Source organism: Mobula hypostoma, chromosome 28 (genome assembly GCF_963921235.1).
Source record: "Mobula hypostoma chromosome 28, sMobHyp1.1, whole genome shotgun sequence".
Lineage (NCBI taxonomy): Eukaryota > Metazoa > Chordata > Chondrichthyes > Myliobatiformes > Myliobatidae > Mobula > Mobula hypostoma.
In genome coordinates this window covers 31491958-31511154 of record NC_086124.1, presented here as the reverse complement: position 1 = coordinate 31511154, position 19197 = coordinate 31491958, and the positions used below count along the sequence as shown (strand labels likewise).

Genomic DNA, 19197 nt, shown 5'->3' with positions numbered 1-19197 from the left:
CAGTCACAGGCAGCCGGGGAAAGCCGGGACGTCTTCAGGTGGACGCGACTCTGCGATGGGAAGTTGATGTTTGTTAATTTATGAATAAATGGCGTGACCGGAATCCGTGTGTTGTCTGTTAATCACTGCTGCGGCGCACCGACCGGCAATATCACACAGAAAGAATATCACGATATCACACAGTGGGTGTCTACCATGGTGGGAGCAGTGAGGGAGCTTTACACTGCGGGAGGGATGGTGCGAAGGATCTGCGCTGAGGGAGCTCACTCTGGGGGTGGGATGGCGAGGGAGTACGGGCGGTGAAAGTGCTCCACACTTCGGCGAGGGAGCGGCGTGGTGGGCTAGGGGACACGGTCACGTGGTTCTCCTCCGGGGGCGCCACTGCGCCTGCGCGGAACATGCCTGGTCGGTTCTTCGCTGGGTTCGCAGCCTTCCGATGACGTCATCACTGCGCGACGGGAAGGACTGCCGGAGGGAGATTAAAGCCAGGTTAGCGTACGGACAACACGCAGCCGGTCGGGCAGCATCTCTGGCGAGAGATGAATCAGTAATCGACGTTTCTGGTGGAGAGCCTTCCTCAGGAACGGAGAGGAAGCGGCAGAAGCCGGAATAAAAGCCAGGGACACCGTGAGGTGGAGAGGGGCTGGTTCCTGACCCCTGACCCCGGTCAGAGAGCAGGTGGGGCCGATCCCTGACCCATAGGGGAGCGCGGGAGGTATCGACCCCTGACAGGGCAGCTGTGTGAGTCAAGATAGACCTGCTCAGGATGTGAACTATCAACTGGAGAGGTTGAACAGTGCACCAGGAACACGGAGGAGGCTCGGGCACTGAATATAACGGTGGGAGAACCTAGCCTTTGAGACTGAAATACCCCTTAACCTGATGCCTGCTCAGGGCAGCTCTAACCATGTCCCGTCGATCAGCGGACAGCGTGCGGACGTATGACTGGACCCAGCCCCAGACTCGACGTCGCTTGGAAGAGATCTTCTTTGGGGAAAACGGCTTCATCCGAGCTGGCAGTAAAGAATGCGAGGAATTCTGGCTCTTCCTGGGGCGCTATCAAAAATTTCAGGAGCGAGCGAGGGAGAGGAGGGCAGAGCAGCAGGAGAGGGAGAAAGGGAGTGAGGGTGGGGAAGGGTGGAATGAGAGAACAGAGAGGGAAGATGGAGAGAGTGAGAGAAGGGGAAAGGGGGAGAGTAGACAGAGGGAGAGCAGAAAGGGAGAAGATAGGGAGAGGGAGAAAAAAGATGGAGGGAGCGAGAGAAGGGGAAGAGGAGAAGATAAGAGGGAAAGAGACAGAAGGAGCGAGAGAAGGGGAAGAGGAGAGGATACAAGGAGAGAGGGAGATGGAGGGAGTGAGAGAAGGGGCAAGGATAGGGGGAAGGAGGAACAGGTACGACTGGAATTTCCGGCCCAGTATAATATGCGCTACCGCATCAACCTGTCGGTGCTGGGGAGCAGTCGGGGGTCGGTGGGGGAGGACTGGCCCCTCCCCGAGGAGCAGCGAGCTGCCTTCCGCCTGGCCCTGGTGCACTTTGCGGACTTCGGGCAGAAGCAGGCGTTCGGGCGACTGCGGCGGCTGCAGGAGGGCCGGCGTGCCCTGCCTGTGACCGCCTACCGGCCCAGGCTGCTGCAGCTGTGCCGGGAGTGCCCGGTGCTGGTGGTGGCCGGCGACACCGGCTGCGGCAAGTCCACCCAGGTGCCGCAGTTCCTGCTGGAGGCCTGGGGCCGCGCCGGGGCCGGCCGGGTGGCCTGCACGCAGCCTCGCCGCATCGCGTGCGTCTCACTGGCCCGCCGGGTGGGGCTGGAGAGCCTGGAGCCCGGCACGGTGGGATACCAGGTCCGCTTCGACTCATCGCCCACCCCCGGGGCCCGCCTCTGCTTCCTGACCGAGGGGCTGCTGCTGCGCCAGCTGCAGTCCGGCCCCTCTGCGCTGAGCCGCTACCGCACTGTCATCATGGACGAGGTACATGAGAGACACCTGCACACTGACTTCCTGCTGGGGGTCCTGAGGCAGCTGCTGGACTCCCCCCAGGCCCCCGGCTCCTTCCGCCTCCTGCTCATGTCAGCCACCATCAATATCAGCCTCTTCTCTCGGTATTTCGGTGGCGCCCCGGTGCTTCAGGTCCCTGGCAGGCTGCACCCCATCAAGGTGAGAGGGAGCAGGGGAAGGGGGGAGGGTGGGAGGAGGGTGTGGAAGGGAAGGAGAGGGAGGGGATGTGCATCGAGGATCTGAGCCACAAACCCTATCATAATCTGGTTTAAAATTGGCCTATGCCCTGAAATTTCTTGTTTACAATACATCATAGAAAAATGTGAATCACAGTTTTCGGACGGACTCGGAGCCCGCTGTGGTCGGGTGCTTCCAATGGTGCCGCATCGGCAAGTTGTCGACGCTTGGAGGTTCATGGCGGGGAGAGTTTCTCCCTTCTGCTGCCTGTGTGAGATGACGCATCTGTCGGGACTTTGAGACTTTTTTTACCGTGCTCATGGTCTGCTCTTTATCAAATTATGGTATTGCTTTGCACTGTTGTAACTATATGTTATAATTATGTGGTTTTTGTCAGTTTTAGTCTTGGTCTGTCCTGTGTTTTCTTGTGATATCATTCTGGAGGAAATATTGTATCATTTTTTAATGCATGCATTTCTAAATGACAATAAATGGGGACTGAGTGTCCTCATAATCTCATCTAATGATTTTAATTTTTTAGATTATGAGGACACGCAGTCCTGTTTTATTGTTATTTAGTAATACATGCATTAAGAAATGATACAATATTTCCTCCGGTGTAATATTGCAAAACACAGGACAGACCAAGACTGAAAAAACTAACAAAACCACATAATTATAACATATAGTTACAACAGTGCAACAATACCATAACTTGATGAAGAACAGACCATGAGCACAGTAAAAAGTTCAAAGTCTCTCAAATGTCCCACATCTCACGCAGACGGGAGAATGAAGAAAACTCTCCCTGCCATGCTGACCACAGTCCGACTCTGAGTCGTCTGAAAACTTCGAGCCTCCGATCAGCTCTCCGACACCGCGTTCCGAGCCCCATCTCTATCTGAACAATTCGACCTCAGTCTCGGTCGCTAGCAGCAGGCAAAGCCGGGGATTTTGGGGCCTTCCCTCGGAAGATTCTCGATCGCCCAGTAACAGAGGCAGCGAACTTGTGTTTCAGAAATTTCTCCAGATGTTCCTCTGTGTTTTCACGTCTGTCTCCATCAAATCAGAATTGTCCACGGCCCCTATTTAACGGATACGATATCAGTTTCACCGGAGGTCTGCGCCCGCATAAAATAGTTAAATTAAATAGCTAGCGCAAAAAATAGAAATACAAAGGTAGTGAGATAGTGTTCAGGGATTCATTGTCCATTCAGAAATCAAATGGCAGAGGGACAGAAGTTGTTCCTGAATCGTTGAGTGTGTTCCTTCAGGCTCCGGTATCTCCTCCCTGATGGTAACAATGAGAAGTGGGCATGCCCTGGGTTATGGGGAGTAGGGGTCGGTATAGTCAGGTCAGTATAATGTTTCTTTCCTCTTCTCCCAACCAACCTTCCCTCCCTCCCCCCACTCCCCTCACCCTCGCCTCCCCCAGGTGATCTACCAGCCCGTGCAGAGTGAGGAGGGCGGCTCGGGTTCGGAGCGCCTGGACCCCAGGCCGTACCTGAGGGTGATGCAGAGCATAGAGGAGCGTTACCCGGCGGAGGAGCGCGGGGACCTGCTGGTCTTCCTGAGCGGCGTGGCGGAGATCGGCATCGTGGCCGAGGCGGCCCGCACGCTGGCGGCCCTCACCAAGCGCTGGATCGTGCTGCCACTGCACAGCGGGCTCTCCGCGCCCGAGCAGGACAAGGTGAGGCCTCGGGGTCCCGCCACCTCCGAGGGGTCCATCACCCTGGGGAATACACTCCCTGACAGGTCCCTCACACTAAGAAACCACGCCCGGAGGGTCCTTCATCCTGAGGAGCACACTCCTGAAGGACCTCACTCCCTGTGGGTGCCCTGTCCCCGGGGGTGGGGATATCTCTCTCCCTGCAGGTGCCTGGTCTCCAGGGGAGGAATCTCGCTCCCTGCGAGCAGCCAGTCCCCCGGGGGATCTCGATCCCTGCGGGAATTCCCTCCCTGACGGGACCCGGTCCCTGGGGTAAGCCATTTCCAGAGGGGCCTCTGACCTTGGGAGACCAGTCTCTGGGAGAGCTCTGTACGCTGTGCACTGGTGCCCTCGTGGTGAAGCATTTCCTTATCTCTGCTGTCTGTACTGGTGCCCAGGGAGTGCTCGGGTGATCGGGCTCGAGGATTGGAACCGGGGGGAAGGGTGGGTGGCCGACAGGGGTGTTGCCGGCAGAGCTGTGTGTATGCTGAGAGGTCAGAAAGCCTGGAGTTGTCATGGCAACCCCTCGCCTTCTGGAACCTCCCCCAGCCTCCCGCGATGTCCACGTGGTGCAAACGTGCTGCCCGTTTCCCGGTAGGTCTTCGACGTCGCACCAACGGGTGTCCGGAAGTGCATCGTGGCGACCAACATCGCCGAGACGTCTGTTACCATCGACGGCGTGCGGTTTGTCATCGACTCCGGTGAGTGTGAGGCTGTCCAGAAGCCACAGTTAGTCACTCAGCCGCTCCTCGCCCGCCCACACCTCACACCTCCCGTTCCTCTCCGCACCCCCCTCAGCCCCATTCCTCACTCCTTCCCCCTGTGTCCCAGAGTCAACAGCACAGGCTGACAAAGTAAATTTCATTATGCATGTCCCCACGTACAGCCCTGAGGTTCTGTTTTTGTGGGCATACTTTGCAAATCTATAGAACAGTGTCTATAAACAATGAACAACAAACTGTGCAAATGCCGATATAAATAAATAGCAATTAGATATAAATAGCAAAAGATATAAATAAATTATTTAATGGGCATGCAATAACAAGGTGGAAGAATCCTTAAGTGAGTGTATTTACCCCCTTTTGTTCAAGAGCCTGATAGTTGAGGGTGGTAACTGTTTTTGAAACTGGTGGTGCGAGTCCTGAGGCTCCTGTACCTTCTACCTGACGGCAGCAGTGAGAAGAGAGCCTGGCCTGGGTGGTGGGGATCTCTGACGATGGATGCCGCTTTTCTACGGCAGTGTTTCATGGAGACGTGCTGAATGGTTGGGAGGGTTTTACCCGTGACGGACTGGGCCAAAACCACTACCTTTTGTAGGATTTTCTATTCAAAGGCATTGGTGTTCCCGAACTAGGTTGTAAGGCAACCAATCAGCACACTCTCCACCACACATCTATAGACATTTGCCAAAGTTTCTGATGACATGCCAAACCTCCGCAAGGTTTTGGAGGAGATGCTGGACTCCTCAGGAAGTAGAGGCCCTGTCGTGCTTTCTTCACAATTATATTCATATGATGGGTCCAGGACATTGTGTCACCCAGGAATTTAAAATTACTGACCCCCTCCACCTCTGATCCTCTGATGAGAACTGGCTCATGGACCTCTGATTGCCCTCTCCTGAAGTCTACAATCAGTTCCTTGGTCTTATTGACATTGAGTGAGAGGTTGTTGCTATTACACCACCTAGACAAGTTTTCAATCTCCCTTCTATACCATCTTTGATACAGCCCACCGCAGTGGTGTCATCAGCAAACTTGTATCTGGTGATAGAGCTGTACTGAGCCTCCTAGTCATCGGTGTACAGCGAGTAGAGCACACATCGCTGTGGTGCTCCTGAACTGATGGAGATCGTGGAGGAGATGCTTTTGCCGATCTGAACTGACTGGGATCTACAAGTGAGGAAATCCAGCATCCAGTTGCACAAGGGGGTATTGGGGCCCTGGTCATGGAGTTTACTGATTAGTTTTGAGGGGATGATGGTGTTAAAAATGCCGAGTTGTGATTGATAAAGGGCATCCTGATGTTTGCATCTTTATATCCAGATGTTCCAGGTTTGTGTGAAGAGCCAACGCAATAGCAACAGGTCCACGGCAGACGCTTCGACAGGTAAACTAGGGTGGATCTGGTGACTCTCGGTGCTTTTGGCCATTTCTCTGCCTCCTCGGTTATTCCCCCTTCATTATTTGCTTTCGTGCTACGATTAACACTCGTCGCTCATGACTCCGCAGACCGGTCACTCTGTCGAGGATCTACTTACAGAGGAAGGTCCGGACTTTCTCATCGGGAGGTCACGGTCGCCAGCGACAGCTTTCCCTCACAGGCCGTCGACACCGGCGCACCTCGGGCACGTGTCCCTACCCCACTGCTCTGCCCACTCTGCAGCCACAACCGTGTGGCTGGGCCCGGCTCGGACGCCGACTGTCAATCTGCTGACAAGGAGGACGCACACAGGAGTGGAAGAAGATGGGCCGGTTGAGTGGTGTCGCTGCAACGACCTTGCGCTGGTCACCAGCGAGACTAAGGAGCTGATTATGGACTTCAGGGCGAGCAAGTCCAGGGAACACACACCAGTCCTCACTGAGGGGTCAGAGGTGGAAACGGTGAGCAGGTTCGAGTTCCTGGGCATTAATGTCTTAGAGCAGAGGGTTTCAACTTTTTTTTAAAGTCATTAGGAGTTTAAGATTTGGTAGGTAACCAAAGACTTTACAAATTTTCTGTGGATGTACGGTGGAGAGCATTCTGACTGGTTGCCTCACCGTTCAGTCTGGAGGCTCCAATGCACAGGATCTCTAGAGGTGGCAGAAGGTTGTAAATTCGGCCTGCTCCATCACGGGGCACAGAGATTCAGTTCGCGGTCTTTCAGAAACAGCTTCTTCCCCCCTCCCCGCCGTCAGATTTCTGAACGGTCCGTTAACCCATGAACACCACCTCAGTATTCCATTTTCTCCCCACTATATCCTGCGGGACGCAAGTGTAGAAATTGCTGGAGCCCCAGCAGAGATAGACATAGAAACATAAAAAATCCTACAGCACAATACAGGCCCTTCAGCCCACAAAGCTGTGCCAACATGTCCTTACCTAAGAAATTACCTTAAAGGCATCCGTTAGTCTTGCGAGACCATGGATCTGCACCTGGAAAGTCTTCACTCTCCAGGGCGCAGGCCTGGGCAAGGTTGTATGGAAGACCGGCAGTTGCCCATGCTGCAAGTCTCCCCTCTCCACGACACCGATGTTGTCCAAGAGAAGGGCATTAGGACCCATACAGCTTGGCACCAGTGTCGACGCAGAGCACTGTGTGATTAAGTGCCTTGCTCAAGGACACAACACGTTCCCTCGGCTGGGGCTCGAATGCATGACCTTCAGGTCGCTAGTCGAATGCCTTAACCACTTGGCCACGTGCCCACACAGAAATTACCTTAGGGTTACCCATAGCCCCCTATTTTTCTGAGCTCCATATACCTGCCCAGGAGTCTCTTAAAAGCCCCTATCGTATCTGCCTCTACCCCTGTCGCCGGCAGCCCATTCCACGCACTCACCACTCTACGTTTCTAAAAAAAACAACTTACCACTGGCATCTCCTATGTACCTACTTCCAAGCACCTTAAATCTCGTTCTAGCCATTTCAGCCCTGGGAAAAAGCCTCTGAGATATTTAAATCGTCCTTAGGGACGGGAGAGGCACCAGAGGATGGGAGGTTGTTCCACTGTTTAAAAAAGGCTCTAAAAATAAACTCGGAAATGATAGGCTGGTGAACCTGACATCAGTAGTTGGAAAGCTAGTGGAAGGTGTTCTAAGGGACTGGATGTGGACATGGTCTGATTAATGATAGTCAGCATGGCTTCTTGCATGGGAGGTCATGTCAAACCAATCTCGTAGAGTTTTTTTTCAGGAAGTTACCAGGAATGTTGATGAAGGCAAGGCAGTGGGTGTTGTCTGCATGGACTTCAGTGAGGCCCACCATGGGAGGTTGGTCAAGAAGGTTCAGCGTTAATGATAGATTGATTGGTTGGGACTTTATTCCTTGTGATGCAGAAGATTGAGAGGAGACTTGATGGAGGTATATAAAAATTACGGGGGGTATTGATAGGGTAAATGCAAGCAGGCTTTCTCTGCTGAGGTTCGGTGAGACTATAACTGGAGGTCATGGGGTTAAGGGTGGAAGGTGAAAAGTTTAGGGGGAACATGAGGGGAAACTTCTTCACTCAGCATCGTGAGAGTGTGGGACGAGCTGCCGGTGCGGGTGGTGCATGCAAGCTCGATTTCAACGTTTAAGCAAAGTTTGGAGAGCTACATGGATGGTTGGGAGATTGAGGGCTATGGTCCAGGTGATGGTCGATGGGAGTAGGCGGTTTAAACGGCCCGGAACAGGCTAGTTGGGCAGAATGGCCTGTTTTCTATGCTGTACTTTTCTGTGACTCTACAACTCTTTGTTTTTTGTACAACCCACCCCCCACCCCACCGCCGGAGTCCGTGACTGTGTGTATTCAACCCAATCACTGTGTAAATTCATTCCCCCTGTGCCCCAGGGAAAGTGAAGGAGATGAGTTTCGACCCGAAGGCCAAGATGCACCGCCTTCAGGAGTTCTGGATCAGCAGAGCCAGCGCAGAGCAGCGTGCCGGCAGGGCGGGGCGGACAGGGCCGGGGGTGTGTTACCGGCTCTACGCCGAGTCCGACTACCAGGCCTTCGCCCCCTACCCCATCCCCGAGATGCAGCGGGTAGCTCTCGATGCTCTGGTCCTGCAGGTGAGGGATGCCTGCTGCCCCTTCACAGCTGATCACCCAGTCACAGGTCGTCAGGCCCCTCGTATGCACCCGTGGGTGGGCAACCACGTCCCTGGCACTGTGGAGCTGTGTCGTCGTGGGATCTTCTCATGCAGGGTGCATTCTTACCCTTCGTTCCCGCCCATGGTCCCCTCTGGTTTCAATATCTGACGTTAACAGATTTAACTGGATCCAACAGCCAGTGCCGGTGAGTTCAGGTTAGGGGGAAAATTTCCCATCCGATGCACAGAAATCCCTCTGCGCCAATTCTCAGTCAATGCAGCGTTTCGTTCTCGTCGCCCCCGTCCCGCAGCGCACGGTGCCCCCCTCACAGATAGGGAAGAGGGTAGAGGTGGAGGGTGGGCTGTTTCTGTAGATTAATTTGTCCATTCTGTCTCCCCCTGCCACTGGGACAGATGAAGAGCATGGAGCTGGGGGACCCGCGCACCTTTCCTTTCATCGAACCGCCTCCACTGGCCAGCGTGGAGACGGCCATCAGCTATCTGCAGGAGCAGGGCGCTCTGGACAGCGCGGAGAGCCTTACGACCGTCGGGAGACTCCTGGCGCACCTACCGGTGGACGTGGTCATTGGTAAAGCATCAGTCCGTTCTCTCCAAAGGTCAATTGTGGCCGTAGTTCCCTGGAGGTGACCGCGCACGTTGACAGGGTGGCGGAGAAGGCGCGCAGTGTGCTTGTTTTTATAAGTTGGGACGTCCCGTCACAGCCTTACAAAGCAGTGGTTAGGCCACTAGGGAACAGGGTGTGTATTTCGAGTCGCTGCACGATAGGAAGGATGTGATGGCGCAGGATCAACGGCAGAACGGATGCACGTCACGAGGACCAACCAGGGTGGGTCGTACACGGTGAACGGTAGGGCACTGAGGAGTGCGGCAGAACAAAGGCGTCTGGCAATACAGGTCCATAATTCACTGAAACAACACACAAAATGCTGGCCGGGCCGGGCCAGGCAGCCTCTATGGAAAAGAGTAAGCAGTCATCGTTTTGAGCTGAGACCATTCAGCAGGACTGGAGAAGAAAACGATGAGTAGTCGGAGTTAGAAGATGGGGAAAGGGGAGGAAGAAACGAGGTGATAGGTGAAACCAGGGAAGGGGTGAGGTCCCCTTTTCTTTCTACCATGGCCTTCTGTCCTTTTTCATAACAGAAGACAGGAGCAGAATTAGGCCATTGGCCCATCGAGTGGGCTCCATCATTGCATCATGGCTGATTATTATCTCTCTCATCCTTATTCTTCTGCCCTTTCCCGATAATCTTTGACACCCTGACTAAACAAAACCCCGCCTTAAACGTACCTAATGACTTGGTGCCCACAGCCGCCTGTGGCAAGACTCGCCACTCTCTGGCTAAAGAAATTCCTCCTGATCTCTCCTGTCAGATTCCCCCTTCCCCAGCCCTGTATCTCTTTCACCAATTAACTTCCCAGCTCTACTGGGATGTGAAACCCTCTCGGTTTCACCTATCAACTCGTTTCTTCTTTCCCTCCCCCACCCCACCTTCTAAATCTGACTCATCCTTTTTCCTTCAGTCCTGATGAAGGGTCTCGGCCTGAAACGTCGACTGTACTCTTTTCCATAGGTGCTGCCTGGCCTGCTGAGTTCCTCCAGCATTTTTGTGTGTGTTGCTTGAATTTCCATCAGCTGCAGATTTTCTTTTGGCACATTGGCCTTTATAAATCAAAGTATTGAGTACAGGAGATGGGATGATATGTTGAGGTGGTTTAAGACATTGGTGAGGCCTGAATTTGCGCATTGTGTGCCATTTTGGTCACCTACCTCCAGAAGTAAATGAGGTTGAAAGAGTACGGAGAAAATTTACAAAGATGTTACTGAGACTAGAGGACCTGAGTTATAAGGAGAAACATAGAAACATAGAAAATAGGTGCAGGAGTAGGCCATTCGGCCCTTTGAGCCTGCACCGCCATTTATTATGATCATGGCTGATCATCCAACTCAGAACCCCGCCCCAGCCTTCCCTCCATACCCCCTGACCCCTGTAGCCACAAGGGCCATATCTAACTCCCTCTTAAACATAGCCAATGAACTGGCCTCAACTGTTTCCTGTGGCAGAGAATTCCACAGATTCACCACTCTCTGTGTGAAGATGTTTTTCCTAATCTCGGTCCTAAAAGGCTTCCCCTCTATCCTCAAACTGTGGCCCCTCGTTCTGGACTTCCCCAACATCGGGAACAATCTTCCTGCATCTAGCCTGTCCAATCCCTTTAGGATCTTATACGTTTCAATCAGATCCCCCCTCAATCTTCTAAATTCCAACGAGTACAAGCCCAGTTCATCCAGTCTTTCTTCATATGAAAGTCCTGCCATCCCAGGAATCAATCTGGTGAACCTTCTTTGTACTCCCTCTATGGCAAAGATGTCTTTCCTCAGATTAGGGGACCAAAACTGCACACAATACTCCAGGTGTGGTCTCACCAAGGCCTTGTACAACTGCAGTAGTACCTCCCTGCTCCTGTACTCGAATCCTCTCGCTATAAATGCCAGCATACCATTCGCCTTTTTCACTGCCTGCTGTACCTGCATGCCCACTTTTAATGACTGGTGTATCATGACACCCAGGTCTCGTTGCACTTCCCCTTTTCCTAATCGGCCACCATTCAGATAATAATCTGTCTTCCTATTTTTGCCACCAAAGTGGATAACTTCACATTTATCCACATTAAATTGCATCTGCCATGAATTTGCCCACTCACCCAACCTATCCAAGTCACCCTGCATCCTCTTAGCATCCTCCTCACAGCTAACACTGCCACCCAGCTTCGTGCCATCCGCAAAATTGGAGATGCTGCATTTAATTCCTTTGTCTAAGTCATTAATATATATTGTAAACAACTGGGGTCCCAGCACTGAGCCTTGCGGTACCCCACTAGTCACCGCCTGCCATTCTGAAAAGGTCCCGTTTATTCCCACTCTTTGCTTCCTGTAGAAGATTGAGAGGAGATTTGACAGAGGCATAAAACGTTATGAGGGGTATAGATAGGGCAAATGCAGGCAGGCTTTTTCCACCGAGGTTGGGTGGGACTACAACTAGAGGTTATAGGTTAAGGGTGAAAGCTTTAAGGGGAATTGGAGGGAATTCTCTTCAGTCTCGTGAGAGTGAAGTAAGATTCCAGTGCAAGTGGTGGATGCGAACTTGATTTTAACGTTTAAGAGAAGTTTGGATAGGTACGTGGATGGGAGGGGAATGCAGGGTGATGGGAGTAGCAGTTTAAATGGTTCAGAATTGACTAGATGGGCCAAAGGGCCTGCTTCTGTGCTGTACTTTTCTGTGACTCTGTGACCAGGGTGTTGTCTTCACTGGAGCACAGGCTGGTCTTGTTTTCCCGGCGGGGGAGGAGGCTGAGGAATGACCTGAGAGGTATATAAAATCCTGGGAAATAGGTGGAGTGTTCTCCCCAGCAGAGTATCTATTAACTTAAAAAAAATTAAAAGGGACGTGTATCCCGCGGACTGCCCCTCGACTGGGCCCGTCTCCCGCGGACTGCCCCTCGATGGGGCCTTCATACTCGCCAGGAGGGGTGGTGAGGAGGGAGTGCTGCGCTGTGGGGTTGGGGGGTGGGTGGATCGGTGGTACTCTCACGGCCTGCCTCTCTCCCTCTCTTCCCCCACCCCCAGGGAAGATACTGATCCTGGGCAGCACCTTTGACCTGCTGGAGCCAGTCCTGACCCTGGCCGCGGCCCTGAGCGTCCAGTCCCCATTCGTCAGGCAGGCCAGTCCCGATTGTGCGACCGCCCGTAAGCCGCTGGAGAGTGACCAGGGAGATCCCTTCACCCTGCTCAACGTCTTTGAAGAGTGGCTGCAGGTACGGCTCTTGGTGTGGCGTCTGTAGTGTGTGTGAGTGTGAGTGTGAGTGTGAGTGTGAGTGTGTGTGTGTGTGTGTGTGTGTGTGGGGAGGGGGGGCGGTTTCGGTAAGTCCTGAAACCTCTACAGTGTTATATTTGTGTGTTTACTGTCCACTGGGGGTGAAGCTGGTAGTGCTGCTGGGGACGGTGCAGGTGAAGTCAGTGAGGGAGCACTGTACTGTCGGGGGGTTGGGGGTCGGTGGGGAGGGAACGCTGGGCTTTGGGAGGGGGTTGGTGGGGAGGGAGTGCTGGGCCGTAGGGGGTCGGTGGGGAGGGAGTGCTGGTCTGTGGGCGGGGGGTCAGTGGGGAGGGAGTGCTGGGCTTTGGGAGGGGGTCGGTGGGGAGGGAGTGCTGGTCTGTGGGCGGGGGGTCGGTGGGGAGTGAGTGCTGGGCTGTGGGGGGGGGTCGGTAGGGAGGGAATGCTGGTCTGTGGGAGGGGGGTTGGTGGGGAGGGAGCGCTGGGCTTTGGGAGGGGGTTGGTGGGGAGGGAGTGCTGGGCCGTAGGGGGTCGGTGGGGAGGGAGTGCTGGTCTGTGGGCGGGGGGTCGGTGGGGAGGGAGTGCTGGGCTTTGGGAGGGGGTCGGTGGGGAGGGAGTGCTGGTCTGTGGGCGGGGGGGTCGGTGGGGAGGGAGTGCTGGGCTGTGGGGGGGAGTCGGTAGGGAGGGAATGCTGGTCTGTGGGAGGGGGGTTGGTGGGGAGGGAGTGCTGGGCTGTGGGAGGGGGGTCGGTGGGGAGGGAGCGCTGGGCTGTAGGGGGTTGGTGGGGAGGGAGTGCTGGGCTGTGGGAGGGGGGTCGGTAGGGAGGGAGCGCTGGGCTGCAGGGGGTTGGTGGGGAGGGAGTGCTGGGCTGTGGGAGGGGGGTTGGTGGGGAGGGAGCGCTGGGCTGTAGGGGGTTGGTGGGGAGGGAGTGCTGGGCTGTGGGGGGGGGTCGGTAGGGAGGGAATGCTGGTCTGTGGGAGGGGGGTTGGTGGGGAGGGAGTGCTGGGCTGTGGGAGGGGGGTCGGTGGGGAGGGAGCGCTGGGCTGTAGGGGGTTGGTGGGGAGGGAGTGCTGGGCTGTGGGAGGGGGGTTGGTGGGGAGGGAGCGCTGGGCTGCAGGGGGTTGGTGGGGAGGGAGTGCTGGGCTGTGGGAGGGGGGTTGGTGGGGAGGGAGCGCTGGGCTGTAGGGGGTTGGTGGGGAGGGAGTGCTGGGCTGTGGGAGGGGGGTCGGTGGGGAGGGAGTGCTGGGCTGTAGGGGGTTGGTGGGGAGGGAGTGCTGGGCTGTGGGCGGGGGTTGGTGGGGAGGGAGTGCTGGGCTGTGGGAGGGGGGTCGGTGGGGAGGGAGTGCTGGGCTGTGGGAGGGGGTTGGTGGGGAGGGAGTGCTGGGCTGTAGGGGGTCGGTAGGGAGGGAGTGCTGGGCTGTGGGAGGGGAGTGGTGGGGAGGGAGTGCTGGGCTGTGGGCGGGGGTCGGTGGGGAAGGAGTGCTGGGCTGTGGGAGGGGGGTCGGTGGGGAGGGAGTGCTGGGCTGTAGGGGGTTGGTGGGGAGGGAGTGCTGGGCTGTGGGCGGGGGTTGGTGGGGAGGGAGTGCTGGGCTCTGGGAGGGGGCCGGTGGGGCAGGAGTGCTGGGCTGTGGGCGGGGGTCGGTAGGGAGGGAGTGCTGGGCTGTAGGGGGTTGGTGGGGAGGGGGGTCGGTGGGGAGGGAGCGCTGGGCTGTAGGGGGTTGGTGGGGCGGGAGTGCTGGGCTGTGGGAGGTGGGTGGTGGGGAGGGAGCGCTGGGCTGTAGGGGGCTGGTGGGGACGGAGCGCTGAGCTGTGGGCGGGGGTTGGTGGGGAGGGAGTGCTGGGCTGTAGGGGGTCGGTGGGGAGGGAGTGCTGGGCTGTAGGGGGTCGGTGGGGAGGGAGCGCTGGGCTGTGGGAGGGGGTCGGTGGGGTGGGAGTGCTGGGCTGTGGGAGGGGGGTCGGTGGGGCGGGAGTGCTGGGCTGTGGGAGGTGGGTGGTGGGGAGGGAGCGCTGGGCTGTAGGGGGCTGGTGGGGACAGAGCGCTGGGCTGTGGGCGAGGGTTGGTGGGGAGGGAGTGCTGGGCTGTAGGGTGTCGGTGGGGAGGGAGTGCTGGGCTGTAGGGGGTTGGTGGGGAGGGAGTGCTGGGCTGTGGGAGGGGGGTCGGTGGGGAGGGAGCGCTGGGCTGTAGGGGGTTGGTGGGGAGGGAGTGCTGGGCTGTAGGGGGTCGGTAGGGAGGGAGTGCTGGGCTGTGGGAGGGGAGTGGTGGGGAGGGAGTGCTGGGCTGTGGGCGGGGGTCGGTGGGGAGGGAGTGCTGGGCTGTGGGAGGGGGGTCGGTGGGGAGGGAGTGCTGGGCTGTAGGGGGTTGGTGGGGAGGGAGTGCTGGGCTGTGGGCGGGGGTTGGTGGGGAGGGAGTGCTGGGCTGTGGGCGGAGGTCGGTGGGGAGGGAGTGCTGGGCTGTGGGAGGGGGTTGGTGGGGAGGGAGTGCTGGGCTGTAGGGGGTCGTAGGGAGGGAGTGCTGGGCTGTGGGAGGGGAGTGGTGGGGAGGGAGTGCTGGGCTGTGGGCGGGGGTCGGTGGGGAGGGAGTGCTGGGCTGTGGGAGGGGGGTCGGTGGGGAGGGAGTGCTGGGCTGTAGGGGGTTGGTGGGGAGGGAGTACTGGGCTGTGGGCGGGGGTTGGGGAGGGAGTGCTGGGCTGTGGGAGGGGGCCGGTGGGGCAGGAGTGCTGGGCTGTGGGCGGGGGTCGGTAGGGAGGGAGTGCTGGGCTGTAGGGGGTTGGTGGGGAGGGAGTGCTGGGCTGTAGGGGGTTGGTGGGGAGGGAGTGCTCGGCTGTGGGAGGGGGGTCGGTGGGGAGGGAGCGCTGGGCTTTAGGGGGTTGGTGGGGAGGGAGTGGTGGGCTGTGGGAGGGGGGTTGGTGGGGAGGGAGAGCTGGGCTGTAGGGGGTCGGTGGGGAGGGAGGCCTGAGCTGTGGGAGGGGGTCGGTAGGGAGGGAGTACTGGGCTGTAGGGGGTTGGTGGGGAGGGAGCGCTGGGCTGTGGGAGGGGGTCGGTGGGGAGGGAGTGCTGGGCTGTGGGGGGGGGTCGGTGGGGAGGGAGTGCTGGGCTGTATGGGGGTGGTGGGGAGGGAGCGCTGGGCTGTGGGGAGGGAGCGCTGGGCTGTGGGGAGGGAGTGCTGGGCTGTAGGGGGGTGGTAGGGAGGGAATGCTGGGCTGTAGGGGGTTGGTGGGGAGGGAGCGCTGGGCTGTGGGCGGGGGTTGGTGGGGAGGGAGTGCTGGGCTGTGGGAGGAGGGTCGGTGGGGAGGGAGTGCTGGGCTGTGGGAGGGGGTTGGTGGGGAGGGAGCGCTTGGCTGTGGGGGGGGTCGGTGGGGAGGGAGCGCTGGGCTGTGGGGAGGGAGTGCTGGGCTGTAGGGGGTCGGTGGGGAGGGAGCGCTGGGCTGTGGGGGGTGGTGGGGAGGGAGTGCTGGGCTGTAGGGGGGTGGTGGGGAGGGAGCGCTGGGCTGTGGGAAGGGAGCGCTGGGCTGTGGGGGGTGGTGGGGAGGGAGTGCTGGGCTGTAGGGGGGTGGTGGGGAGGGAGCGCTGGGCTGTGGGGAGGGGGTGCTGGGCTGTAGGGGGTCGGTGGGGAGGGAGCGCTGGGCTGTAGGGGGTCGGTGGGGAGGGAGCGCTGGGCTGTAGGGGGCTGGTGGGGAGGGAGCGCTGGGCTGTAGGGGGCTGGTGGGGAGGGAGCGCTGGGCTGTAGGGGGGTGGTGGGGAGGGAGTGCTGGGCTGTAGGGGGTCGGTGGGGAGGGAGTGCTGGGCTGTAGGGGGTCGGTGGGGAGGGAGCGCTGGGCTGTAGGGGGGTGGTGGGGAGGGAGCGCTGGGCTGTGGGAAGGGAGCGCTGGGCTGTGGGGAGGGAGTGCTGGGCTGTAGGGGGTCGGTGGGGAGGGAGCGCTGGGCTGTAGGGGAGGGGTGGTGAGCTGGGGCTACAGTTGTGTGTACTCTCTCTGATATTGCAGGTGAAGTCACTGAGGGGCAGCAACAGTCGGAAATGGTGCCGGCGGAGAGGACTTCAGGAGCAGCGTCTGTATGAGATGGTGAACCTGAGGAAGCAGTTCAAGGTAACGGCACTCTTCCTCTCCCTCTCTCCTTTTCGTACCAGAGCCGCATGGTGCCCCAGCAAGAAATCTGTTGAAAGACTTGCTCACTTTCCAGGATGCCTCCAGCCTGTCAGTCTCCCGAGAGGGTGGACCCCAGCCTCCAACTCCCGCCCTTGCAGTGCCCTCCGCTCCCAGAAGGCCTTCATGCTCTGTCTGCAGAGGGTGGACCCTTGCCTCTCGCCCTGGCCCGCTGCCTGCACCTCTGAACGTTTACCTTGGTCAGGTTCAGGAGCAGACCAGCGGTGGCCCCTTGCCCATCCAGAACCTTCGCCCTCCACTTCTGCCCCGGGTGCCCAGAGATGATCGGGGGTCGGGGGGGGTTGAAGTGCAACCAGAATTCGAGGAGCAGCCCCTCAAAACCCTAAGGCAGGGCCTGTGACCTCCCACACTGTGCAAACACAAAACCCAGGTCCAGAATTGTCAGCAGTCTGGAGGGGAGGGGTGCGTTCCCAAACCCGGTTGCACGGCACGGCTGTGTGTGTCAGGAATCGAGTATTGAAATGACAGAGTGGACGTGGAGAGGATGCTCCCTATAGTCAGGGAGTCCAGGACCAGAAGACACAGCCTCAGAATAGAAGAACATCCCGATAGAACGGTGATGAGGAGGGATTCCTTTCCTGAGAAGGTGGTGATTCTGAGAAATTCATTGCCTCAGATGGCTGTGGAGGCCAAGTCATTGGGTGTATTTAAAGCAGAGGTTGATAGGTTCTTAATTAGTCGGTGTCAGAAGTGACGGGGAGAAGGCTGGAGAATGAGGTCGAGAGCCATGATGGAATGGTGGAGCAGAATTGATGGACCGAATGGCCTACGGCTCATGGTTTGATATAAAGGGGGGAGACTCTACCCACCCCATCCCCGATGGTAGAGGGACCTCCACCCGGGAGCTGGCTTGCTGCTGGAGGGCCAGCAGTGGTGAGGAGGGGGAGAGTGTGCAGGGGCGCTCTGTCTGCTGGGGGTGGGAAACTGGGAGCTGTCGGGGACCAGACACCAGGGAGGGTTTTGGAGCAAGTGTCAGCTTGGCTGGGTGAGGACGGAGCTTTGCCCTGTGGGAGTTGCTTCAGGACGCTAGCAGTCCAGTGCCTGTCACTGTGGCTATTCCCCTTCCTATTATCTGGGGGAAGATACAGGGGCTCGAAAGCCCTGATGTGGAGATTTAAGGACAGCTTCCTCCCCCCCCCCCCCACTAATATCAGACTGCTGGAACCATCTCTGTGGAAGTTTCAAAGAAAATGTTTTATCGACATATATATATACAGAGTACAACTCTCAGATTCATCCTCCCACAGTCAGCCAGGAAACCCAGAAACACCATGGGAACAGAAACATCACACACCCAGCGTTCAAAAAAAAAGCTAAATTTGCAAATGCAAACGAGTATGTGAACAGTGCATAGAATATGAAAGTTTAAAGTAGGAGTGGAGGAGTGTTCAGTTTAGTTCTGCTCAGCACCACGCTGCTAGCCCACTGCCAGGGCCACTCTTTGCTGAAGCACCCCAGCCTTCATCGATCAAACCGCTCAAAACAGTAAAAAAAAAAGTGTAACCAGATCGAGGATCACCTGCAACATGAACCAAAATGAGTCCAGAGCCTCGCTGATCAATCCCGGCAACATGGACCCCAAGACTGCTGCACTTCCCTCTGACAGCGGCGAGCACGAGGGAGAGGAAGGCCGGTCGAACGCAGGAAGATGGCACCGAACGCCCGACCTTCCTCATCGACTTCGCCCTTGATCAGCGCCTCAATCAGAGAGAAGCAATGGAGTCAATCACGGGCTCGCACCCTTGACACCTCAATCGGAGAGAAGCAATGGGGTCGATCGTGGGCTTGCTCTTGGTCTCCAGGCTACTAGGCCCCCCAGGCCCCACACACACACCCGCTCCAAACCTTACCCAACTCCCTCAGTGACAGTAAAGCAACAGATTGCTCAGTCGGCCCCAGAACACACCATCAGAACGTCAATCACAGGTTCCAACCGCACGGCGTTTCGTAGCAGAATCACGTTTGAAAGAATGTGGTGTAGAAGAAGGAGTTTTGTGAACTGTCTGCAGGACATCGTCGCTGGTCACATTGTTCATCAGCACCATCTTGACTTGAGTACGAGCCTCCCAGATGATATGTTGCCTCCCAGGGTCAGGGATGTCTCGATCTTGACGGCATTCCTAAGTGGGGACGTTGAGCAGCCAGAAGCCATGGTCCACGCATTGGTAGCAATGACCTAGTTAGGAAAAGGGATGAGATCCTGAAAAGTGAAAATTAGGGAGTCAGGAAGGAAGCTGAAAATCAGGGTCTCAAGAGTACAGGAGATGGGATGTTATGTTGAAATTGTATAAGATGTTGGTGAGGCATAATTTGGAGTACAGGTTTCCCCCGCCATCCGAAGGTAGAGCGTTCCTATGAAACGGTTCGTAAGCCGGAATGTCGTAAAGCGAAGAAGCATTAACCATTAATTTATATGGGAAAAATTTGTGAGCGTTCGCAGACCCAAAAATAACCTACCAAATCATGCCAAATAATGCATAAAACCTAAAATAACAGTAACATATAGTAAAAGCAGGAATGATATGATGAATACACAGCCTA

General features: G+C 57.0%; 1 protein-coding gene across 1 annotated transcript in view; it reads left to right on the top strand.

Annotated features, from left to right (window-relative positions):
• The first annotated feature begins 464 nt into the window (after positions 1-464).
• dhx34 (DEAH (Asp-Glu-Ala-His) box polypeptide 34) overlaps positions 465-19197 on the top strand; it is a 40647-nt gene continuing 21914 nt past the window's right edge. The window contains exons 1-7 of the mRNA XM_063035467.1: positions 465-2152; positions 3606-3860; positions 4477-4579; positions 8405-8622; positions 9057-9231; positions 12289-12476; positions 16477-16578. Of these exons, the coding sequence (XP_062891537.1) occupies positions 908-2152; positions 3606-3860; positions 4477-4579; positions 8405-8622; positions 9057-9231; positions 12289-12476; positions 16477-16578 (2286 nt within the window). The 5' untranslated portion in view covers positions 465-907. The remainder of the gene's footprint in view (positions 2153-3605; positions 3861-4476; positions 4580-8404; positions 8623-9056; positions 9232-12288; positions 12477-16476; positions 16579-19197) is intronic.